The following is a 26308-nucleotide window of genomic DNA, read 5'->3' as shown; positions in this document are numbered from 1 at the left end:
ACTCTTAATATTTATTACTATTTTACTTTCCCCAGGTAAGGCCCACTGACCTATGTAGCTCTTTGTCAGAAGCGACCTGGCCACAAATTATATCTCAACGAAGTGGCTTATCACGTAGAAATGTAAAGCCAAATACTATAAACACATGATAATTCTATTTGTGGAGGGAAAAATCCACGCGACCACGGAGAAAACACGCAAGCTCCAATTATATAGGCAGCAGTATCAGGATCTAACCCACGACCTCCTGCATTCCAGGCGAGGTAGTTAACATCTCGCCACCGTGGTGGCTCTTGCCACCGTGGCAATAGTCTTGTTTCACTTACAACCAAACGGCGCAACCTCGACAGCCGGTGGTCGTTTCGTTGAGCCAGGAGGGTTGAAGGCTTGAGGAGGTGACCGTGCCCTGGGTGATGGATTCACGTTACGCTCATCAGCCCAGGGCACACATCAGCTGAGTGATCCTGCTTATGGCTGTAAGCCAGAGTTTGGCTACTCGCTTATCTACAACAACAACAAACGCTACTGAAAGTGACAAGCCGTCGCGAAGTGTTCATTGTAATATAGGACGGAACGGCCTTAGGCGTAGGGTTTTAATTGTGTGCGCACACCGCTTGTTTGCAAGGGAACGCGTTCTGCCGTTGAATGATGAATTTCAGTTTTATCAGAGGGAAGGCACCGTGCAGATACAGCGCTGCGATGAGCTATCACCTCTTGGTGTAGTGCGGAGTTCACCAGGGCAAACTGTTGCTGCAGTCTGTACAACTCTTCCTCAGGGCGGCACGTCCACTTCTGTGGGCCTACGCACGACGGCCGACGTTTACAACTTGACGAGCCCTCGTGAACAGTGGAGGGCCCCGTCCTGCTGCAGGAGATTGCTCTCGCGTCGTTGTTTGGACGTTCTCGCGTGTGTCAGGTGTGTGCGTGTGAAGCAGGGTGACGCAAGCCTGGACTGTGTGTTGCACTCCATCGCGAGAGTGGTGGCACAGCAGTTAGCACGACGAACCAGGCCACCCAATTGTGAACCCCTTCACCCTCCAGCAACCCATGTTGACCACCGTGGTGAAGTATGGTCAAGCAACCCCCCCCCCCCTATTATTGCCAGGGCCCATAGGGACAACTTCACCCGGTAGTGAATTAACAACGCACTCAGAAGTTGGGTAAAGTTGGACCGCGCGAGAGCTGAGCTCTTGTTAAAACACCCGATGGTGCCGTTTGTAATCTTCAGCAAAACGTCGAATAAAACTTGTGCAATATTCCGCTTGCTCTTCAACATTCCTCTGGCTTTGCTGAAACCCCAAATCAATTGGCACGTTTGACTGCATGACAACCTGATTTGATTGGCTGTGTCGGGTGGATGGATGGATGGAGGGTTATAGTAAAACATGTCTTTATACCTACAGGGCGATCTAACTCGGAAGAAACTTAATAATTAATCGGAAGGTGAAGACCCTCGAGGCGTTTTGTGTCGGGCGGTTCTGGGGGACACCAGGGCACGGGTGCACGTGGAGTGGCCGGTCTGGGAAAAGCACCGCCCCCACTCTGCTAGCCGTTCGTGGGTTTTGTTTTGTTCAGGAAACACAAAGCTGCGGCCTCTCCCACCATGAAGGATGTTCCACGTCGGACCTGGAGCATGACTTCTTGATAGCCGGGAGACGTCTACAGCCTAAGGGGGGTTGGTGGGACACAACGCAGGCAACGTTAAACAAACTTGAAATCAGAGTTACACGCCGGAGAGATTGAGTAACAGTGCGACGCGCTTTGGTTTGTCACGCTTTCTGCTCTTGCTGTGAATCTTTGAAGAAAAAAACTGCCACGGGGGTTAAACATTGAACCCAACATTGTTTGATTTGACTCACAATTTAGATGAGGGGCTGAGTCTTCAGCAAGGGGAGTTCAGCCCCCTCCAGCACCTCCGCCCCCACGCTACGGCGGGGGCTGCTTCACGTCTTGTCACTCGTGCGGAGTAATCCATTTCACAAGAGCAGCCGTTGTCTTGCATGCACTGTCGCCATCCTCTGGGCTTGACTAATCGGTGCAACTTCACTCAAAAGTCTGTCCACCGATGATGTTACTGAGTTGTCTTTTGCAATGGGGGCGGCTCCGGTGGCGGGGAGACGTGATCCCGCCTTGCCTTGTACGTGGGAGGTCGTGGGTTCGAAACCTCCCCCTGACCGTCACGGGGATGTTTTCTCCGGGTCCTCCGGTTTTTGCCCTCCGTGTTTACAAACATGTTTACCAACATGCGTTTCGATTTTTTGGCTTCAACTGTAAATTCCTACGCGTGATGAGGTCAGCCACTTGGGTGAGCATGATGATATCGTGTGCGGACAGGCCGCCTCTGAAAAACAGCTCATAGCTCGGTGGGCTTAACCTGGTCAAATAAAATAGTTCAGTTTCAAAAGCCGTGGCTATTTATTTGTTGATTTTTTTTTTATAAGATGTGTTTGCCGAGCAATATGTGATGATCGAAAACTATGTGCCACATGTAACAAAAAAAACCATAGCCAACTAACATTGCTAAAACAAGCAAAAATCCCCATACAATACAACTGGCAGTTGGCCAAACATAAAATCTCAGCGGCGGTACAGGCTCAGTGGACATCCCAATATCGTGACGTTCATCACGGTGCGGGACCACGATCGCGCTCCGACTTACGTGCGTCGGTGACACCTGCCGCGAAAACCGTGTCCCTACGGTACAGCGTCCCTGTCTTTCCGGCTGTATTCTCCCGTCGTCTGCCTCATCTCTTCGATTGCGTGTGCTGCCACGTGCCGCGAAGCTGCCATTCGTGCCGTCACAAGAGCAAGCTAAAGCAAGATGCTGGTCAATTTGCAGCTGAGCAATTCCCTCGTTTAGTCGGAATGCAACATTTGGCTGCATTTCAGAGATGCTGCATCGCAATGATTAATGTTCCTTTATTTCTGTTTTTTCTTACAGTTACCACAAAGATGCTCGCAAACAGGCAAAGGTTTGTTGCTTTGCGCTCGCATTTGAAATGTTCTGTTTTGTTTGGGCAGCTTTGAATGCCCGCTATACACACACACACACGTGGGGGTTTTCTCCTTATTTGTGTGCGCATGACCATGTGTGCTCTAAGGGTTTAAGGAATCGGCGTCCGTAGACGGCAAGTGGGTTACTCACTCAGTTCAGCATGGAGAGTGGCACTCGCCTACTGTTTTTAGCACTGAGCCAGTAGTGGAAATTCCACATTGCTATGGCAGGGGCAAGTCTCGACACAGGACAACCACTGTTGGCTTTTTTTACACCCAAGCTGATGTTTACTTCATTGATACTGAAGGGATGGCAGGGTGGTTTGACCCCTGACCAGAATTTTAACTTATTCAGTCAAAATGGAGTGGATGTCGTGTCGTTTAACCATACTTCACTAAGCGGGTGAGTGCGGGTTTGTGAAGCGGTAGGCCCAGGACCAGTTCCGGCGTAACTCGCCACTAATGCTTGCCATGGCCAGGAATTGAACTCAGACCATTGCACCACCGCTCCACTCATAGCAATTATCAGTAATGAGCGATATCTGAACCGGCACTGGGCCTCCCCTAGGTTTACTTAACGTTAAATGAGTAGCTGCACATCAGCCGAGCGTGTTGATGGCAACTCCACGCCTTCTGAGCCACACTGGGTTTTTTTAACAGGGGCGCCATGGTGGCGAGATGTGAACTACCTCGCCTGCTACGCAGGAGTGCGTGGGTTCGATCCCAACCCTGATGCCTGTATGCTTGGAGTGTGCATGTTCTCTGTGTGGTCACGTAGATTTTTCTCCGGGTCCTCCGGTTTTCTCTCCACATTTAGAATCAGCATGCACTTAGAGTATTTAGCTGCTATAAATGTCCATGTGATGATAAGCCACTTTGTTGAGCTCTCATTAGTGGCCAGGTTGCTTCTGAAAAAGACCTATACAGCTCAGTGGGCCTTACCTGGTAAAAAAAAAAATTGAAGCTTTCGTGACTGCAGAAGTCACATATGTAGAAATAAAATAAAATTTAAATAAATCACAAATTTAATTAAAATAAATCACGACGTTTCGAACGCAATACAAGCGCTCATCATCAGGCGGAAATGGGGCAAAACGCATAGCGAGGGAACACACAGAGGGACATCACACACAGAGCACACAGAGAACGGCAAACTTTACGGAGGCAAATACAGCAAGAAGATGGGAGACACGAACTCAACAAACCTTAGAAACATAATGTGATGCAAACCAATGAATAAAAAATAGTTTTTTCGTTTTAGTTTTTTAACAGGTGCTCGCTAGCGGCATATTCTGCAACAGGCGATCAGGCGATGAGGGGGTTATTTATCAGTGTATGCAACATTTGTGGTTCGTGTTGTACATGGTGCGTGCATATGCATGCGGTGTTTGTGCTTTGTGTGGTGGTGTCACCTCCAGTGTATGTGTGTGTTTGCACGTGCAGTGTACGTGCCGTGTGGATTGTGTCCTGTTGTGCTCGGCCTGTGTACGTGTGTGCGTGTGTGTACATGTGTGCGTGTACGTGTGTACGTGTGTGCGTGTACGTGTGTACGTGTACGTGTGTACGTGTGTATGGGACACATGTGTGTACGTGTGTGTACGCGTGTGTACGTGTGTGTACGTATGGGACACGTGTGTGTACGTGTGTGTGTAAGGGACACGTGTGTGTACGTGTGTGCGTGTACGTGTGTATGGGACACGTGTGTGTACGTCTGTACGTGTGTACGTGTGTACGTGTGTGTATACGTGTGTGTGTGCATGGGACACGTGTGTGTGTACGCGTGTGTGTGTGTATGGGACACGTGTGCGACGCGTGTACCTGTGTTGTGGACGTGCCCCCCGCTTGTGTCCCTGCAGACGTTCAGGTTTGACTACTGCTTCTGGTCAATTGACGAGACGAACAAGGAGAAGTTCTCTGGTGAGTGGCGAGCAGTGGCGCCTCCCCCCTCGCCGAGCGTGGGCACACGGGCTGTGGGGGAACGCACCGCTGCAAAGGGCCGTAGCGCGATGATTTCAGGCAGCGTCCACATTGAGACGTCCCGAGTGTTTCCCCCTCGCGCGAACGTACAGCTGGTTTTGGTGACGACGATTTCAACTCGTAACGTGCCGCTGTCGCTTTCGTAGAGAGAGTGAGGCCTTGGGGGCACGAGGAACCACGGACGAGCACGCAATGAGTCGGCGCCAACAATTGCCCAAGTTCTGCGGTCCTCTATGTATTAACCCTTTCCCGTTCCGAATGAACGCACGTGCACATTATCAGTTTTGATTCCGCTTCTGATCACGTATGTGTACAGCATCAAAATTAAACTGGAAGAAAAACTTAAATAAAATAACTACCGCTACCGAGGCTCCCACAAGGCCGTCTGGGATGGTGGTGGCACAGTTGAGCGCTAGCTATCGTAGAGTGCGGTCGTGTCGCTACAGTTCTCTGCAGTGAGTAGATTGTCTTTAAAAATAATGGCGCTATGCCTCTCTAAATAAAAGTAACGCTTCACCACTCGTGCGTTACGAGATTCAGAGGTGAACAGGACACCCCACCCTGCAACTTGCATACGTCTCGGAACGGTAAAGCGTTCAGGTGTTATCGGCCAATTAATAAGTGTTTACATGTGGGAGGAACCCACTTCACCCAGAGAAAACCCACGCATGCAAGGGGGAAACACTATCCCATACCAACGAAACAGGTGGAGTCTGCGTGTTTGCTGTACTGCCTTCTCCTTGCAAGCCAGGGTATGATACATAATAAAGGTTTTTGGGTTAGATCGCGTTATTTATAAATGTGTCGTAACTCTCCACCACCCGACATGGCCAAACAGTAAAAAATGTGTCACGTTTACAAAGGACAAAATTATTCACTTCTTTAGCCCACCGGTGTGTTGAAGAGCGAATCAACATCATTTAAAATTTGAGTAGTCCGACGTTTCGCTGGTAATTACATCCAGCTTCATCGGGCGATTTGCCAGAATGGTGAGGCTCTCCTGACACGTTTTTTACTGTTTGGCCGTGTCGGGTGGTGGAGGGTTACGACACATTTATAAATAACGCGATCTAACCCAAAAACCTTTCTTATGAATAATATTGGTCGCGAAAGCATACGTGTTAAACAGGGTATGATACCTCGACACATACGGAAAGGGGGTTTCGCAACGTCGATGCGATCCACCAACCCTAGCCTCCAAAGTGCTGCATTGCAGGTGTGCACCACCACCGCCCAGCATCATCACCATCATTGTCATCCGCGTCCAATCCACTGCTGGATGAAGGTTTCCACAAGGAAAAGAATGACCATAACATATACCTTTAAACAATATATACCTGCTATGAAAGTATTTATATGATGGACTAAGACACGTTCAATTAACTTTAACAGTTGCAGCAAATGCATGTCAAGTAGCACTCTGTGTGTGCGTCCTGGCGAGAGCGACTCTGTGTGTGTGTGGTCGTGCATTTGCAGGGCAAGACGTGGTGTTCCAGTGCCTGGGGGAAGACCTCCTAGACAACGCCTTTGATGGCTACAACGCGTGCATCTTCGCCTATGGGCAAACCGGTACATGCCCACCCCTGTGTACACGCGTGTGGTGTGTGGTGTGTGCCCTTGCGTGCATATATGTGTGTGTGTGCTCGTGTACATACCTGTCTGTGTGTGCGCCCGTGTACACACAAGCTTGTGCGTATATATCATGAACTTCTTTTGCACGGTACTTAGCCAACCATGATAATCGGAGGTGCGGGTTAGCACGCCGCGCTACAAACTCGGCGAGCCGAATGTGTGTGTGTGTGTGCGTGCGTGCGTGTGCGTGTGTGTGTGCGTACGTGTGTGTGTGCGTGTGTGTGCGTGCGTGTGCTCAGGCTCGGGCAAGTCGTACACGATGATGGGCACCGCGGAGCAGCCGGGGCTCATCCCGCGCCTGTGCTGCGAGCTCTTCCAGCGGCGCGAGCGCCTGCAGAGCGCCGACCTCTCCTGCAAGCTGGAGGTCTCCTACCTGGAGATCTACAACGAGCGCGTGCGCGACCTCCTCGACCCCAAGGGGTGCGCGCCTGCGCTTACGGCGACGCGCGTCAAGTGGTGCCCCCGCGACGCACATGGCATGGGGAGCCCCGCCGCCCCCCCTGCCCCCCGCCCCCCTGTCCCCCCCCCCTGCCCCCCTCCCCCTGTCCAGCAGCACGTTGATAACGGGCCGTATGCTTGCGTCGTCGCGTGCGAACGTGCGTGGTGCGGGTCGTCGTTTACAGCCCGGTGGCGGGAGATGCTCCGTTGTCCAGGGTCACGGGGGGAGGGAGGCGGGGGAGGGAGGATGGGTGGCCCGCGTAAAGAAAATACGCGGATGTTGCAACACCGATATAAGTTAGACGATGCAAACGTAGTCATTGCTAACCTGTACGTGGGGCGTATGTATGTTGAACTTTCGCACCATACGGAGCCAACCATGGTAATCGGGGGTTATCATTTGCATTATTATTTGGTAATCGGTTTTCTGGCCATGCGGAAATGCAAGTGCCGGTTGGTTGGTGAACATAACTTGGCCTCGTCTTAATTTGACTCGGCCTGAGACAAGTACTCGGTGCAGCGGGGTGCGGAGACAGTTCCTGCCGGGCCTGGTTCAGGCCTCGCATCCTTCATGCGCGCGCTGTGCGAGCCTTAGCAGGCGCTCGTTTACGTTACTTGTCCCTGCAATCTTTGCGTGTGTCTGTGTGTGTGTGTGTGGCGAACGGTAGTGCAGGGGTTAGCGTGCTGCGCTACGAACCCGGTGAGCCGATTATCTGAACCGGTACTGGGTCTCCCCTAGGTTGACTCAACCTCCAATGAGCACCTGGAGCGGTGTATAAACACCGCCACTTGGGACATAAAGACGGCTTGGCGTGGTGCCGTCACCCACCCCCTCGTGTGTTGAGCCGGTCTTCACAGATGCTCGCTTCACAGCACTTGCTCCAAAACTACGTTATGGCTATATGGGCGAATTTTTGTCGTGTGTTACACAGGAGTCAAACGGCACTCAAGGTCCGCGAGCACCAGATATTCGGTCCGTACGTCGATGGCCTTTCCCAGCTGGCTGTGACATCTTACCAGGCAATGCACGAACACACGCACGTTCTTACTTCATGCGCATGCATGCACACGGTCACACCCGTACACGGGAGCTGGTTTTGTACAATCGCTTTGTCAATCCGCTGCTGGACGAGGACCTCTCCCCACGTCGTGAGGGTCAGTGTGGTTACTTTACTGCACTTCACCACGCTGGTGAGTGCGGCTTAGCAATGGCGACAAGTATGTCGACTTCGGATCATAGAAGCACAGGACAACGTCGTAGTGTATATTGTATTCTATGCCCTGCTCTCTGCCGCTGACAATGTTGCACAGCGTTGCTTGAGCCTGTGTTATATTCTTGCGTATGGCAGCAATTTGTTCGGGAGCTAAATGCTAATGTTGTAGTCTGCTGGACTCGAGAGGGCTTCAGGCGAGAGTTTGTGTGGTTTTGCTCTTCCCCCATTGAAGGAGCGCAGAAGACAACAGTGATTTATCAATAATATCGGGGTTGTTTGGGTTAGATCGCGTAAATATAAATATGTTGTGAAACCCACCACCACCCGACATAACCAATTAGTAAGGTTTGTCACGTAAACAGGAAATGCCACGGTGTGTTGGAGAATAAAACTACAACCATTACAATCTGAATACTTGTTAAACTATCGTGTTTTACTGTACGGTCCATAGTTTGGGTTGCACGGCCACAGTCGCACCGGGACTTGAGCCTGCGATTGCCTGGCATGCTTCGTGGTCACCCGTCCAAGCATAATCCAGGCTCAGGCCTGCTTAGCGTCTCATAGCTGATAGTATTAGATGCATTCTAGGTATTTAGATTTTTATTCCTGGCCATGGACAACATCAATGAAGAGTGATTTGTGACCTGGACTTGAGTCCCCTCCTTCACCATCCCACATTGACCAGTGTGATAAAGTATGGTCAAGCATCCTCCATGATCGAGGTGGTTGTGGGGAGGCCTTCATCCAGCAGTGGATTGGTGGATTATTTTGGTTCTATTTGGATAGAAGCATGCCTGGGATGCGTGCCCGGAATGAGATTGTGAGGCTTAAAGATGAACACATGCGTTAGAGAGCCCACTGCAGGATAATGACGTAATTTGGATTGTCTTAGACGAGGGAGTGGGCTGGGCAGGACATGTCGCTAGAAGGGACGAAGGCCACTGGACGGCAGTGACATCCGTGCGGCAGCCAAAGGAGGGGGAATGCTCCCGAGAGGACGTTCACTGCGGAGACGGAGCAATAAGATCGGCCCTCGTGCAGATTGCTGGACTGTGACGGATCGTGGTGCGTTGGGGAGGCCTTCATCCGGCGGTGGATAGGCCAAGGCTGGCAATCATGACGATGACTTCTCTTTTTGGCCATGAAAGGCGGACAATGCAGAGGCGTCTCTCGAGCGCAGGGATTGATGGTGGGCTGTGCGCGGCATCGCAGGACATCGACTCGCTGATGTCGGAGGGGAACAAGTCGCGGACGGTGGCGGCGACGAACATGAACGAGGAGAGCAGCCGCTCGCACGCCGTGTTCACCATCACGCTCACCCAGACGCTCACCGACCTCGCCTCGGGGGTCAGTGAGCATGCGTGCGTGCGTGCGTGTGTTGTGTTTGACCAGCTCCGGTTTGACAGCAGAGGTCTCACTCTGAATGATTCGGGCGGCATTATCTTTTCATCGGCTGCGTAATGCTGTAGGAAGCTACTTGGTATGCCACTTCACATGAAGCTTCGGGTCGTCTCGGCCACAGCCACGCCCTCCCTTCTCTATGCTTGTGAAACGTGGACCCTTCCAATGGAACATCTGCGCCGGTTAAAAACCATTCAGCCTGGCCTGCCTATGATCAATCCTGGGTTTAACCAGGATGGATTATGTGAGGAACTTACAGGTCCTTGAAAGATCTGAACACAGTCCCATCAGTGAGCTCCTCCGGCAGGCGAAGCTGCGTTGGCTGGGTCATGTAGCCCACATGCCCAGACACTGCATGCCCAAGCAGCTATAGGGGTGTGCCACGGGATAAAGAAGAGATGGACTGATGCAGTACGGGAGGGTGTAGAGGTGAATGGACTTTCTGAAGACTGGTACCAGAGGTGTCAATATCGGTCTCTATGGATGAGGCTCATGACGGACGCTACTGGTCAGTTGGAGGCAGTCGCCCTCCAACAATAGGGCAGAGGAGTGATGCTCACAACAACGAGTGGAGCTCCGGGCAGCTAAAACGCAGCAAGCCTGCACAGTGGCGAGCATTGTTGGTGCATCTACCAGCCATTTCGGTCAGTTTTCTCATGGCACCTGAGTCTGTCCGGTGATCTCCTGCAAGCGAGCCTTTGACACTTCAAGTGGCCTTGGAGTGCACCTGGCCTGGCACAAGTACCACCGTGGTGATGTCACCACCACTTAGTGACAAATGGCGGCTGCTGTTGTTATTGTAATGCTCCTACAGTCTGTTAATGCTATTCTCGTGATCTTTGTTTTTGTTGTATGTAATGGGGAGCTGTAGTGCGCTACGAACCTGGTAACCTGAGTTCAATTCCCGCTCACGGCCAACACTAGTGATGGTTATCTGAACTGGTCCCGGAACTCCCCAAGACCAAGGTGGCCGGCCGCACGTGGTGCTGGCCGGCCACCCCCTCGTGTGCCGCGCACACCTTCATAGGCGCTCGCTAACAGCACTTGCCCCTACAGTCTGTTGAGGCTATACGGGAGATCTTTGTCTTTGTATGTATGTATGTATACACACATGTATTTAAATGTATGCGTAATGTCAGAATGGCTGTTGTTGTTGTTGTTTGTGTAGACATCTGGTGAGAAGGTCAGCAAGATAAGCCTGGTGGACCTGGCAGGGAGCGAGCGCGCATCCAAAACCGGGGCAGCAGGGGACCGTCTCATCGAGGGCAGCAACATCAACAAGTACTGCAGCACTCACACACACACATACACTCCAGCACACACACACACATACTGCAGCACACACACACACTCCAGCACTCACTCACACAAACACACTCACTCCAGCACTCACACACACACACTCCTGCACTCACACACACACATACTCCAGCACTCACACACACACTCCAGCACACACTCCAACACTCACTCACACACACACACACACACTCCTGCACTCACACACACACACATACTCCAGCACTCACACACACACTCCAGCACACACACACACTCCAACACTCACTCACACACACACACACTCCAGCACTCACACACACACACTCCAGCACTCACCCACACATACTCCAGCACTCACACACACTCCAACACTCACACACACATACTCCAGCACTCACACACATACATACTCCAACAACAACAACAACAACCGCCATTCGCCACTAAGTGGCGGTGACGTCACCACGACGCTTGTGCCAGGCCATGTGCACCTTGAGGCCACGTGAAGTGTCGAACGCCCGCTGGCAGGAGGTCACGGGGCAGACCCAGCAGGTGCCACGGGTCGACTGACCGAGATGACCGAGATGACTGGCTGATGCACCACCTGTGCCCCCTACTGTGCCAACTTGCTGTGCTTTAGCCACCCGGCGCTCCGCTCGTTGTTGTGAGCGTCGCTCCTCCGCCCTCCGTTGTTGCCGGAGGGCGGCTGCCTCCAACTGCCCAGTAGCGTCCTTCACCAGTAGCGTCCTTCACACATACTCACACACGTACACACACACATACAAAGATTCCTCATATAGCCTGTGCACAGTATCGGCCTTCATAAGGGGGTGAGTGGCCAGCACCACGCCCGGCCGCCTTTGTCTCTCTAGTGGCGATGTTTACACACCGCACCCCCACCGCCCCCACCCCACAGCACACGAACACGCACGCACCCACACACATTCACTGCCGCATGTGAGGGCCTTCCAACGTGATGCAAGGCGGTGGGGATTATTTGATCAGACGTCACCACGCCGGTCAGTGTGTGAGTTGGTGAAGAAGGGGGGATCGTGGACGCGGAAGCATTGAAGTACGGTGCAACAATGGATTTTGCTGCACTGCTGTCTCTACAAAGCCCAGCAAAGCAGCCCATTGCACCGATTCAATGTATTGTGGGCCTACATCCAAGCATTGTCCAAACAGCTTGGCCTCTGGCTATTTTGGGCGCCTTGTTTATAGGCGTTGGCTCAGAGAGAGAGAGAGACAATGGTGATATCAGCCATTCCATCCAGCAGTCCCATAATATCTGAGCATGTCCCACTCCATCGCGCCTACAAGCCGCACGGCACTATCCGTGTGAACGTGGGTTTTGCCGACCGTGGTACAGATACCGGGGGTGACGTTGGCGCCACATCTTCGTGATGCCCGCTGTTCACGCTGTATGCCTTTGCAGGTCCCTCTCCACGCTGGGATTGGTGATTTCTTCGCTCGCTGACCAGGCGGCTGGGAAGAACAAGAATAAGTTTGTGCCGTACCGCGACTCAGTGCTCACCTGGCTTCTAAAGGTACGTGTGTGTGTATGCGTGTGTGTGCGTGTGTGCGCGTGTGTGCATGTGCATGTGAGTGTGCGTGTGTGTGCGGGTGCGTCGTACGCACATTAAACTTTGTTCGCGCACCTTACGGAGCCAACCGTGCTAAGCGGAGGTTCGGGGCGATGGACAACCGAGGGGATTTCTGCTCACGGCCAATAACGGTCCCTGCAAGACAGATGCGTGTGCGAGCGTGTGCTTGGGGAGCGGTAGTGCAGCGGTTAGCGCGCTTCGCTGCAAACCCGGCAACCCGAGTTCGAATCCTGCTCACGGTCAACACCAGTGACGATTATCTAAACCGGTCCTGGGCCTCCCTTAAGTCATTTCAGCCTCAAATGAGTACCTGGTGCAGTGCTTAAACATCGCCACTGGGGAGACAAAGGGGCGACGGGGCTTGATGCTGACCACCCACCCCCTCGTATGCCATGTTGGTCTTAATAGGTCCTTGCTAACAGCACTTGCCCCAACAGTGTTGTGAAACGTGATATGGAGGTATCTTAATCTTTGTGTGTATCTGGTAAAAATGCATGATTGAACCATGCCACAATACTGTCAGATGTCCTATCAAGTCAAGAATCGATTCTTTTACCTTTTATTTTCTGCGTCTCATTTGTATCGCCTGCCTCTGATGCCCTGTCTCATTCATACTATTTACATAATTGTAACATTCACAGCAGTTCCCATGCACTGTAAACAAAGAAACAACCCCTCAGTACCGGTGTCAGTGTTGCTCGCAATCACCTGTACAGTTTAGCCATCAGCAAGGGCTTGTTCACCTCAAGCCCCGGGGGCATATGCATTACTTGGCGATAATGGCGAAATGTTATTGGAGTGACGATTCCTCACAGGAATAAAACCCAGAATGCAGTTGTCTCGTTGTCGTGCTGTAGCCGAAATAAAGTATGCAAATGTTAACTCAAGTTGGTGGTCCTAGCAAGGCCGTGTGCATTCTATACGCAGTGTGGTGATGTCACGTGACATGCAAGGTATTATGGAAAGAGCGCGATATTACGGTTATAATCGGGCACTATTTCTGACTTGAAATCACCTTGTGTGTGTGCATGCGTTATTAAACGGACTTGTTTTCATCATTTGACAGAGACCGTTCGAGTCCGATCCACATCGATTTCCCCCAGCGCGCACCATGTGACGCGTAGAACGTCCTCAAAAGCCCCCCCCCCCCCCGACTGTCGCCGTTGCCAGGACAACCTGGGCGGAAACAGCCGCACGGCAATGGTGGCCACGGTGAGCCCCTCCGCCGACAACTACGAGGAGACGTTGTCGACGCTGCGCTACGCCGACCGCGCCAAGCGCATCGTCAACCACGCCGTCGTCAACGAGGACCCCAACGCCCGTATCATCCGCGAGCTGCGCGACGAGGTGGACAAGCTGAGGGGCCAGCTCAACCAGGCCGAGGTGAGCGCGGTGGGGGCCCTGGAGGGAGCGGAAACCCCCAGCGACGCCATGAGACGTCGGGGGGACACAACACGGGGGGTTAAAGTAGATTAACACGTAGTAGGAGGCTTTCGCGACCGTTATTATCCATGTTAAAGTGTTTTTTTTTTGGGTTAGATCGCGTGAATATAAATGTGTCGGTAAACCCGCCACCATCTGACGCAGCCAATTAGTAAGGTTTGTCACGTAAACAGAACGTGCCAATTAGTTACCAGTTCAGCGCACACCGGCATGTCGGAGAGTAAACCCACAACAAGTTGGTTGTAATCACTAAAATGTCGTACTCCAATTGTAAATGTTGTAGGTTTTACTTTCCAACACACCGGTGTGCCGTACTAGCAATTAATTGGCGCGTTTTGTTACGTGACAAACCTTACTAAATGGCTATGTCGGTGGTGGGCGATGTAATGACACATTTACATCCAAGCGATCTAACCCAACAAACCTTTATTATGGTTAAAGAAGAGTTCAAAGTTCACTGTGGGCGCAGTGCTGTTGTGCATGCATGGGGGAAGATGCCGGAGGATACATTGCCACATCGATTGAGCAATTGTCATTCGAATGACTGATAGAAACAAATTAGCCATGCGTACGAGCGGATTACGTAACGCTTTTTAACAAGCATTTTTATTTTATTACAGACAGTTAATTAGAAGAGAACTACACAGCAATGTGATGCCATCGTAAGGCACTTTGAGTTGCTGAGGCATTTCAGGTCCATCTAAATGCAAAGCCTTCTCCTTTTTCATTATTTTATTAGCAGTATAGGAAAATGCATTTTGATATTTTCAAAAAGTCTGCTTTCTCTGGTTTGTATCGCCAAGTTTTGCTATCAATTTGGCCCGATTTCAAGAGGGTAAATTTGTAGTTTTTTCCCGGCCACTCCACCTCCTCACACGGCGTGCCGGCCTTCACAGGCACTTGCTGACAGCGTAGGCCCCGACAGCCCCTGTTAGGCCACACAGGGGGTCGTTGTCACGGCATCTCACAGTGGTGTCTCAGGGTGTCGTTCTCATGGTGTCGTTCTCACGGTGTCATTCTCACGGTGTCTTCTCCCGGCGTCTATGTGTGCCTCCCTCCACCACAGTCCATGAAGGCCCCGGAGCTGCAGGACAGGCTGCAGGAGAGCGAGAAGCTGATGAAGGAGATGACCGTCACTTGGGAGCAGAAGCTGCGCAAAACCGAGGAGGTTGCACTGGTGTGTATGTGTGTGTATGCTGAACTTTTTTCGCACCATACATAGCCAACCGTGCTCATCGGAGGTACGGGGAAGGGCAACAAACTAAAGACAATAAGTTTTCAACCTAGATTTGAAAGTGCATAGCTCGCACATCAACCATGATGAATCCACCGCTGGATGAAGGCTGCCGTGTCTGTATGGGTACATGAGTGTATTTGAGTGTGTGTATATTTACGTGCCTCAAGTAGTATCTGGTGCAGACAAAGGCTGCTTGGAATGGTGTTGGCCACCCACCCCCTAGTGTGCCGTGACGGCCTTCATAGGTGCCCCCTAACAAAGTCTGTTTAGGCTATACAGGGGGGGGTCTTTGAGCTTTGTATTAAAATTCACCCACGGTGAGAAGCACAGTTGGTGCATCTGCCAGTCATCTCAGTCAGTCAGCCCATGGCAGCTGGGTCTGTTCTGTGACTTCCTGCCAGCAGCGTGTCTTCGACACTTCACGTGGCCTAAAAAGTGCACCAAGCATGGCACAAGCGCCGTAGTGACGCCACCGCCAATTAGTGGTGAATGGCGGTTGTTGTATTTTAATGTGTCTGCGTGTACATGTGCTGTAACCCCTTGCCACCAACGATCAATTGACGGCCGTCTGGGGGACGTTTGCCTTTTGCGCTTTTGAAGGAACGGCAGAGGCAGCTGGAGAGCCTTGGAATCTCTCTGGCGTCCTCGGGTATCAAGGTGGGCGACGACAAGAGCTTCCTGGTCAACCTCAACGCAGACCCGGCCCTCAACGAGCTGCTCGTCTACTACCTGAAGGTGGCGGTTGCATGCTGTCCCCCCGCCTGTGACCACATCCAACTATGTGTCGGACCACCTCGGTGTGCACACCTATCGCACATCATGGGACCTTTTTCATACCTATCACGCAATTGCCCGCAGTTGCACACTCACGTCTCAGCAAAACGGGCCAAACACGTGGCCCGTTGTTCGTGATGGAGACTTCGATTGGTGTGTTCCACGTGATTTGGTAAATAGGCATGCTCACAATCCCAAAGGCAAATTGACGTATCTTTGTGTTCACCTTGCGCGGGCCCTGTGTTTCTTTTTTCGTTTCCTGGCAGCCGTAGTGCAACGGTTAGCGCGCTGCGCTACAAATCCGGCGACCCAAGTTCTATTCCCACTCACGCCAAACACCAGTGACTATTATCTGAACCGGTCCTGAGCCTCTTCCCCGAGGTCGACTCAACTCAAATGAGTACCTGGTGTGTAGTAAACATCGCCACTGGGGAGACAAAGGCGGTCGGGCGTGGTGCTGGTCACTCACCCCCTCGTGTACCATCCCGGCCTTCATAGGTGCTCGCTAAAAGCACTAGCCCCTACAGTCTGTTAAGGCTACACGGGGGATTTTTGTCTTTGTGTGTGTGCGTGCGTGCGCACGTGAGCAGGAGCACACCCTGGTGGGGGCGGACGACTCGCAGGACGTGCAGCTGTGTGGCCTGGGCATCCTGGCGCAGCATTGCACCATCACCATGGACGGCGAGGGCACGGTCACCCTGACCCCGCGGGAGGGGGCACGGTACCACGCCCACTCACCCCCTCGCTCGCCCCCTCGCTCATCCCCTAGCTCGCTCCCTCGCTCACCCCCCCCGCTCGCCCCCCCCGCTCACCCCCCCGCTCGCCCCCGCACTCACCCCCCTCGCTCGCCCAGCTCTCACAGTCGCGCTTTATTCACGAACCTCTTAACTCTTATCCATTAGCATTGCTGATTGTGCTGTTTGTTTATGGATGCTTGGCGTTGTGGGCCTGTGGGCCTGTGCTCAGCATCTGTTAAAAACACACACACACCACGTGCAGTATGCGACAGACACCCACCCGAGCGGGGCTAGCCCACTCGCTTTCCTTTCCAGAAGTTACATATTACATATCTCGTATAACCGTATCTAACATTTTAAAGCTCAATTCACCTTCTTTACCTGTGCCTCACTCAAATTGGTCCTGTTGTTTTTTGTGCGTGCGCTTTGCGTCGCTGGGCCAGGACGTGTGTGAACGGTGCCGCTGTGACGGCGCCCACAAAGCTGTGGCACGGGGACCGCATCCTTTGGGGCAACAACCACTTCTTCAGGTGCTGCTCAGTCATCATCGTCATCGTCGTTTTCATCATCGTTTTAATGGCTACAGACACATACGCAATCCCAGAGCCATGCAGAAAATTCATCCCGTTTGCAAAAAGAATCATGAAGTCATTGGATTAGGCTTTACATGGATACGTAGTTTCATGCTCATTTCAACAAAATGTCTTGCTTAATGTATTGCTCGATAGCAAGGTATATTCCATTTTGAGCTTCACCTGGCAGGATTATCGATCCCAAAGAATTGTGATACTGGGTTGGCCGGTAGTCTTGAATATGAAAGTGAACGAGGCTTTCCGCTGACATGACTGTCCGGGTATCAGCAGTGGTCTTGGCTTCCCACAATGTGGGCATTCATTACCTCGATCCCCCCCCAAACCCCCAAGTCAACGTGCAGCTTATTCCGTCGGCGTCTGAGCTCATACACATTGGTTGAACGCAACTGTTCTCATCATCGAGGTGCTTCGGTGTGTGCCGTGCTGTGGGACAAATCGTGTAGTCTGTGTTGTTTTTAATGGTTCAGTCAAATTATTGAGCTCGATTGGTTGAATTTCCTCCATTGAAAATGGCCTCGTGAGTTGCGCTCTCTCGCGCTGTGAAACCCGCCTGCGTTTTTGTAAATACTCAGCACCTTGAGTAACTTGTAGAAAGGTGCTTTATGATTGTGATGTGTTTTGAGTTCTTGTTCTTATTAACTCAAAAGAAAAAATGTCAGGATGACGACGCTGATCAACATATTCTGCCGGTATCTCCACTCCTGTTATCAGCTGCACTGGATAACCTGATGGCACCATCCAGACACATGAATATATCCAGCACCTCTGATTAGCACGGTTGGCTACGTACAGTGCGAAATACATTATTCATACATACATGCAACTCGAACCCAGGCTTCTTCAACTGGCCACTGTAAACGTCGCATGGACCGATGGGCCACGTGACACCGTGTATCACTTGTACAGCCGTTATGATGTCACATGGCATCGTGACGTCGTAACAACTTGCTTCCAGGTCTCTGATTAATATCGCTTTATCTCTGTTCCGTCTCACTGGTCTGTATCTCTTGTCTACAGCTCTCGCGTCTCTATCTCTTGTTTATTTCTCTCTCATCTCACTATAACTTGTTTCCCTTTACAAATAAAAACCTATTTTTCTAAAAAAAGAAAGTTATATAGTTCTTTTTTAGAAGACTTATCTCGTGGAAATGTATATCAGCCAAACACTCTAAAACGCATGTTTTTAAATTGTGGAGGGAAAACCAGAGTACCAAGAGAAAAATCCAACCATGGAGAGAGCGACACGCAAACTCCAAGTATAGAGCACGCGCCAGGGTTGGGATCGAACCCACGACCTCCTCCATGCTCGGCGAGGTAGTTAACATCTCGCCACCGCGAGCCGCATCTCTTGGCAATCCGTAGCTCGGCAGGCCACTCCAGGGGCCTTGTTGTGCTCCATCTGGCCTGCGGGTCGCCTGTTGAGAAGACCCTGACCCCGACCTTGACCCCCAACCCGTCGGGCTTTGCGCGCACTCGTGCAGGGTGAACCTGCCGCGGTGCCACCGTGAGCGGAGAGCCGCGAGCCCCACAGCGACGGGCTTTCCCGGCTGGAGTGGAGAGGCGGCTCCCGGGAAAGGCCAAGAGCCGGAGGGGTGGGAGGACCCGGCGGAGGGTCGAGGGCAGGCCCAGGACTCGCCCGAACCCCCCTGCACCTTCGAGTTTGCTCAGATGGAGGTGATCGCGCAGACTCCGACGTCGAGCAGCGGTGAGTTTGTCGGCACGAGCGGTGCCCGCTGAACGCACGCACACACGCGCCCAAATACACGTTTAGGAATTCCCTCCCCATTGTCTCTTTTTTTTTCCCCCCAAGCTCTTAGAATTTTTTTTCAATTCGAGAAACGTTGACGGTGCTGTTTGTTGCTTGGCCACATGACCTTTTGGGCATTTGGGCCTGTGGTGAGCAACTGTGTATAAAAAAATTAAATAAAAAATAAACATCTACACATATGCAGACTCACACATGTAGATGCACGAATGTATGATAAAGACAAAGATCCCCCATTTAGCCATAACATGCTTTTGGAGCACATGCTGTTAGTGAGCACCTGTGAAGGCCGGCAAGGTACCAGAGAGGGTGGGTGGCCAGCGCCCCGCCCGACAGCCTTTGTCTTCCCAGTTTCAACGTTTACGCACCGCACCACATACTCATTTGAGGCTGAGCCGACATCGGAGATGACCCAGGACAGGTTCAGATAATCGTCACCGGTATTGGCCATCATTGGGAATTGAACTCGGGTCACCGGGCGTGGGGCACAGCATACTAACTGCTACACTACTGCTATTTGAATATAAATTCATGTTTGTATATATGATCGTAGATACATATATTCACACAAAGCAACCGCCATTCACCATGATCATCATCATCACACTCGCTGTGGGGCTCGAGTTTGCGCGAGCGGCGGTTGAGCAGCGCTGGCCGTGCGTCCCCGGCAGCGCGCGTGGAGGTGGAGAGCGTGGTGCGCACGCTGGAGCGCCAGTACGAGCAGGACAAGGAGGCGGCGCTGCTCGAGCAGAGAGCCATGTACGAGACGGAGCTGCGCTCGCTGCGGGAGGCGCTGGCGCCCGAGAGGCACGCGGGGCCCGGCGCGCGCCACGGGCCCTCCCCGCGCCTCTCCATGCTGCCCAGCACGCAGCACCGCCTCAGCCTGTGGGCCGAGGAGAGGTGAGGTGCCGTCGCCACGCAGCCTGTCGGCGGAGGACGTACGCACCTTGTACGTTCCCCGCTGAATATTTGAGTTTTCCCCCAGGAATTCATGTTTCCCCCCCACCCCCCTAAGAAGCAACCTTCACCTGCCTCCATGCCCTCTTTTCCTATTTCCTTCCCCCTTGAAATAATTTGTGTCCCTGATCTTTGCCCCTGCCGTGGTAGGGCGGGGAGCCCAGGTGCTCTCGGTCATCCCTTCCCTAATCACGAGGGTGCAGTGACTCGCTATGTCAATCGCACATCTTGTTACACGCCGTCTCGCCCACCCTTTGATGTTCCCACCGTGTCCCTTGGCTCTTGAAAAATAATAAATAAATGCTTATACAGTAGAATCCAGATTATCTGCATGAATGATGGGGAGGACGGCCGTGGATAATTCAAAATCGCAGATGATCCAAAACTATAATTTTTCCATGGATTTAAATTCTAAAAACCGCCAATATAGGGGTATCAATTACGTTTAAGTTTTTCTGCCATCGCACAGTTTCATTAATTAAAACTCACACAATAAATGGTCAGATAAATCACTCAAAATGAAGCACCACTGACGATTTTGATTGTTACTCTTTCGATCGTTCGAATGCATACTAACGATCGACCGATCGATGCGCGTGCTGAGTGATGACACTTTCCTGCTCCCGCGCAGAATACTCGGTCCACTAAGTGGATGATAGCAGAGCCACGCCAATCAACATCAATCAAACTCAGCCCACTGTTGTAAAGATATGCAACTACTGTCCTGTAGAGGCAATCACATGGATTTCTGATTAACTGGAGCACATATTTTTATTTGGTTTAAGCACGTTTTATTTATTTGGGCTCAAGGGAAAATGCATGATGTATTAACTTATATCAAAATCTCAGGTGCGCGGTTAATTCGCAAATCTGATAAACCGCACGTGGATAATCGAGAGTATTCTATTTTATAAAAAAAAAAGTACCACTATTCGAGACAGTTGGTTTCCCGACTAAACGTTTCCGACCCTCTTGTCTTTTTGTGACTCCGCAAAACCTTTTGCTTTCCTGCGCCAGGGATGAGCAGTTCAGGCAGAGCCTGGCGCGACTGCGTGAGCAGATCGTGCGTGCCGACGCCCTGGTGTGGGAGGCGAACCTGCTGAGCGAGGAGATGAGCAGATGCACCGACTTCCAGGTGACGCTGCAGATTCCCGCCGGCAGCCTTCGCGCCCACAGCAAGGTGAGCCCTGCACGCGGCGGCACCGCTGCGCTGTCGCTCGCGACGGGGGGGGGGGGGGGGAGCCCTTGAAGATGCTCGGTGCACTAGGGTGTCGCGGTGGCGAGATGTTAACCACCTCACGGTTGTGGGTTCGATCCCGACCCTGACGCCTGCTGTACATTTGGAGTTTGCGTGTCTCTCCCCGTGGTCACGTGGATTTTTCTCCGGGGCCCCTGGTTTTTCCCTTCCACATTTCGAAACGTACGATACATTTCCGCGTGATAAGCCACTTCGTTGAGCTATCATTTATGGCCACGTTGCTTCTGAAACAGAGCTACATAGCTCATTGGTCCTTACCTAGTAAAAGAAACATAGCTTCATAAAATATTTGCATAATTTTAGTCTGGAACTCTCTCCCATTGGACACAATCAGCGACCAAACACCAACCCACCTTCTAGCAGCAGTTCAAGGCTCACTTGTTCATGCTGGCATATGAGGCACTTTGAGCTCAGGCTCTGCGAGTCCTCGATTGAACGTTGCGTCAAATTCGCGAAGCGATATCGGAGTATCGGCGTGACGTGGTGCCATCTACCGCGATCTGCGCGGATGAAGATTCTGTCAGCGGCGAACGTCAAATAGACTGCAGCAAACAGCGCGAGTACAAAGCACGATGCGACAAAATAACGTGCGGCACAGGCAAGAAGAAGGGCAGGAGTTTGGAGGAGGTTTCATTTCATATTCAGTTGGGGGTCGATGTCCGCAGTGGACTGCGACGCTCAAAGGAATGGCGCCACCCCCCCCCCCCCATCCGTGGTGCCCCCCCCCCCCACCCACATGAACCGTGGATTAAACAACTTACTCGAGACGCCGGTGTACGGCAGCAAGAGCAGTTCAGGCGAACGCTGTCGCAAGAGGTCACACGTTTGGCGCAACGGTCCTTCGCCGAAGCTGCACGATCAATAAATTTGAGGAGACGGACGAAGACCGCGCACGGAGCAGACGCTGTGCCGTGCGGTGTGGCTGACGTGTGCGGTGTAGCTGACGTGTGCGCCGGGTGCAGCGCGGCATGCTGGTGAGCGAGCCGGCGGTGCAGGTGCGCCGGCAGGGGCAGGGCACGCAGCTGTGGTCGCTGGAGAAGCTGGAGAATCGGCTCGTGGTGATGCGGGATCTCTTCCAGAACTGGAAGCAGAGCAACTACGACCCATTGGTGACCCGACACGCACGCACGCACACATGTACGCACACATGGTACACGCATGCACGCACATCAGGCTGCACTTTCCCAAATGCCCTGCAGCAGTAAAAATGTTTCCTGCATTGAAAATTATTTAACTGGATAAAAGCACACTACGTCTGTGAAACACAGCCACGTTCGTGATAGCCTTGCGGAATAAGCTTGCCGCGAATACCTACTGACCTGTGTTCAAGTACGTGCGTGTCCTGTGGTGCGCACACCTTCTGTGCTCCGACATCTGATAGCATCCACCGCGCCCACCTGCTCGTATATCTTCACAGTGAGTGGGGCATGGCACCTCCACCTTCTCCCCACCAAGTGGCCACACCTGCCTTGGTGGTTCCAACAGGACTTTCCCCAGCCATCGCTCGGGCCCAGCTTGTGCAAATTGGCCCATTCTGGGTCCGTGGGCGTCGCCGGCGCCGTTTAGTATCTGAACCCGGCACGGGGGGGGAGGGGGCCCTGGGGGGGGGGGCCCTTGGGTCAAAGCGACATCACCCCGTACTGCGCAACTACAGCTACCTTCATGATAGCCTCGCCCGATAAGAATGGCGCCAATACCTCCTGCCACACCGAGCTTTTTAGTATCTGAACCCGGCACTGGGGGGGGCCCCTTTGTAGTTCGACTTGGCCTCCAGTGGACACCGGCTGCTCCGGTGGTATGCACATTAGATCTGGGGTAAAGTAAAAGTGGGCCGGTGCACGGTGCTGGGCCCCCGGACAGCGGTAGGTTCGCGCGCCGGCCGCCTGTCGTCGTGGTAACGCTGGTCCCCGGCTCCTCCTCTTCCGCCGCTGCCGTCCTCAGGGCGCGGGGGTGCGCGGCGCGGACGACCCCTTCTTCGAGGCGCAGGTGGAGCACGACCTCATCGGTGTGGCCAACCTCTTCCTGGAGAGCCTGATGCACGACGTGCGGCTCGCCTACGCCGCGCCCATCGTCAACCAGCAGGGCGAGGCGAGTGGCCGCGCGCGCCTCAGCCTCCGGGGCGCGAGCCTCCATCGTTGTCGTCGTCATGGACGTCGTCAGCCTTCGTCAGTTGGCCGGCTGCTGCGTGCAGGCCTTCCCAAGCTGCCGGGATGTTAACTACTTCGCCTGGTATACAGGCGATCGTGGGTTCGATCTTGACCCTGATGCCTGTATATTTGGAGGTTGCATGTCTCCCTCCCCGTGGTCGCGTGGATTTTTCTCCGGGGCTCCTGGTTTTTCCCCTCCACATTTCGAAACGTGCGATACATTTCCACACGATAAACCACTTTTGTTGAGCTGCCATTTGTGGTCAGGTCACTTCTGATGAAGAGCTACGTAGCCGAGTGAGCCTTACTTGGTAGAATAAAAAAAAACTGTTTAGTTTAATATCTCACAGTCGTGCGATGTAGCGATCCTCATAGCTCCTGCACACGAGCTGATTTCATTGCTCCATCTCCGTGGTGGAGGTCTTCTCGGGCGCGTCCCCTCCTCTGTCTGCCACTCTGGCGTTGTGCTCGCTCATGGGCCTATGAGTGACTTGTCCGGACCAAGCCCGCTCTGAGTCGATGTGATGTTCTCTAACCCCATACATCCCTCTTCCTGTCTCTCAATGCTGCTCTGCGCACGTGGTTATTTTTATTACGTATTTTTCACCAATGTCATATTCATGATCTATGTGTCATTGCCGGCAATGTGCACAGATTATAACCTTTACTTTGTATATATATATTGGTAAGTTGCTTTTCATGATCGAGTTGGACTTTCCAAAAGCCCTCCAACCTCATTAATTCATCGTTTTGATCTTGGTCCACCTTCAAATTAAGAACAAGCGTGGTCAGGACAGCTTCAATAGCTGTCACAAGTACGCATGATCACACAGTACACATAATCTGTTGCGTTTTCCGGTTTGTGTGTCAGAAAAACGTGTAGTACATGACTTTAGTGTTGTCATTATAACATCAAATATGAATGGAAACGGGAAGAGTAAGGAAAAAAAACTTCATTTTGTTACCTGATTGACATCTTGAGAACGGATTAAATACAAGTTAGAAAACAATGATGCATGCGTTTGGATTATGGAGCGGGATGCATTTGTCTTTTTTCAACGGTGCTTTTTGTTCTGGTGGATGTCTCCATGTGTTGGACAAAACAACCCTTTGATCCTAGATTTGAAGCTTTCGTGACTACGTTTTTGTTCTCGCCCCTCCTGTTATGAACACACGGACCGGGCCACTGCCTAAATGCTTTCACCGTTATTCAGAAAGCATTGAAAGTCGAGGATAGTGTGAAATATCTCGCAACGCCTCCTTTCCCCCGGTTCACTCCCCCCTCGTGCAACAGAATGCTGTGGTTCCCCCCCTCCCGTGCGGAGACAATGCTCTCTGGGGACATTCCACCACTCGCTGGCCCTGCCCCAGCTGCTCTTGAGTCCTGTCCACTCCGGTGCATCCAGCCATGCAGAATGCGTTCCACGAGTGGCCGAATGCATAGAGACGAATGGCGGGGGAATGTTTTGTACTTCTACTCCCCGCCACCGCGTCTGTCACGCTGTCACACGGCGGCAGAAGAATGGTTTCCGTCGTGACATGAATCGCGGGCTTTTGACTCTTGAGGCTTTGTGTCTCTGTGCGTGTGTGGGGAGTGGTGACGCGGCGGTTAGCGCGCTGCGCTGCTAACCTGGCAACCCGAGTTCGATTCCCGCTCAAGGCCAACGCCAGTGACGATTATCTGAACTGGTCCTGGACCTCTCCTAGGTCGACTCAGCCTTAAATGAGTACCTGGTGCAGTGAGTAAACATCGCCACTGGGGAGATAAAGGCGGCTGGGCGTGGTGTTGGCCACACACCCCCTCGTGTGCCGTGCGGGCCTTCATAGGTGCTCGCTGACAACACTTTGCCCCAACAATCTGTTAAGGCTACATGGGGGATCGTTGTCTTTGTGTGCGGCGCTGGGCACAGGTCGCAGGCCGCCTGCACATGGAGCTGCAGCGGGTGAGCGGGCCGGACCCTGAACGCATGGCAGGCGGGGATGACCCCTCGGATGAGTCGGATGGCAGCAGCGACAGCGAGGACGCCGGCTTTATCCGCCAGCTTGTCTTCAAGGTGCGCTCCCGCGAGGGCCACTCGGCTCAGGGGAGTGGCCGTGCGGCTCCGAGGTCGCAGCGCTGAGCTTTCAACTGCTGACATCCGCTGACATCTCCCCCCCCCCGGGTTGAATGTGGGATGCTGCCTGTGATTAAACTGGGGTGCTGAAACGTATTGAGCTAAACTAAACTATCTAGTTCAACGCTCGTGCACGTCGGCGCTTGCACGCACGTGTGAGCGCCAATGCGGGTGCGGTACGCGTACAGAGAGATGCGCTGGCCCGCACACCGACGTTACTGTACATGGCTACACCTAAGCAGGGCCATCCAAAGGTTTTTGAAGGCCCGGGGCAAAATGGCAGATATAATGAAAAACTTTTGATTTTACCAGGTAAGGCCCACTGAGCTGGATAGCTCTTTTTCAGAAGCGCACCTGGCCACAAATGATAGCTCAACAAAACGGCTTATCACGTGGATATTTTATAGCAGCCAAATACTCTAAACGCATGTTTCTTCTAAATGTGGAGGGAAAAATTCACGTGGCCACGCAGAGAAACACGCAAACTCAAAATATACAGGCATGAGGGTCGGGATGGAACCCACGACCTCCCCCTGCATACCAGGCGAGGTAGTCAATGTCTCGCCACCGTGGCACCGGTGGAAAGTTGATAGTCTCAGCCTCGCCGCCAGTGACTACACAAACGAACATTACATTCAATTTAGTCGCCTGCATAATTTGGACAAATAAAAAATAAATTTCGGTTTGACCATCGAGCGATGAACGAGTGTTTGTGGCAGGGCGAATGGGAAAGTGGTGCCCC

General features: G+C 52.5%; 1 protein-coding gene across 1 annotated transcript in view; it reads left to right on the top strand.

The window, feature by feature from the left end:
* Nucleotides 1–26308, top strand: part of LOC144724928 (kinesin-like protein KIF13A) — a 130977-nt gene that overhangs the window by 42243 nt on the left and 62426 nt on the right. Inside the window, exons 3-21 of the mRNA XM_078604246.1 lie at nt 2942–2972; nt 4851–4911; nt 6448–6540; nt 6843–7023; nt 7974–8061; nt 9468–9602; nt 10825–10937; nt 12373–12484; nt 13712–13924; nt 15051–15161; nt 15822–15956; nt 16586–16716; nt 17176–17262; nt 18807–19030; nt 19762–19990; nt 21065–21227; nt 22268–22414; nt 23247–23393; nt 25363–25506. Coding sequence (XP_078460372.1) covers nt 2942–2972; nt 4851–4911; nt 6448–6540; nt 6843–7023; nt 7974–8061; nt 9468–9602; nt 10825–10937; nt 12373–12484; nt 13712–13924; nt 15051–15161; nt 15822–15956; nt 16586–16716; nt 17176–17262; nt 18807–19030; nt 19762–19990; nt 21065–21227; nt 22268–22414; nt 23247–23393; nt 25363–25506 — 2545 coding nt within the window. The remainder of the gene's footprint in view (nt 1–2941; nt 2973–4850; nt 4912–6447; nt 6541–6842; nt 7024–7973; nt 8062–9467; nt 9603–10824; nt 10938–12372; nt 12485–13711; nt 13925–15050; nt 15162–15821; nt 15957–16585; nt 16717–17175; nt 17263–18806; nt 19031–19761; nt 19991–21064; nt 21228–22267; nt 22415–23246; nt 23394–25362; nt 25507–26308) is intronic.

This window comes from Lampetra planeri, chromosome 22 (assembly GCF_965212315.1).
Source record: "Lampetra planeri chromosome 22, kcLamPlan1.2.h2, whole genome shotgun sequence".
Taxonomy (NCBI): domain Eukaryota; kingdom Metazoa; phylum Chordata; class Hyperoartia; order Petromyzontiformes; family Petromyzontidae; genus Lampetra; species Lampetra planeri.
The sequence above is the reverse complement of the archived record's forward strand: the minus strand, read 5'-3'. Positions and strand labels throughout refer to the sequence as shown.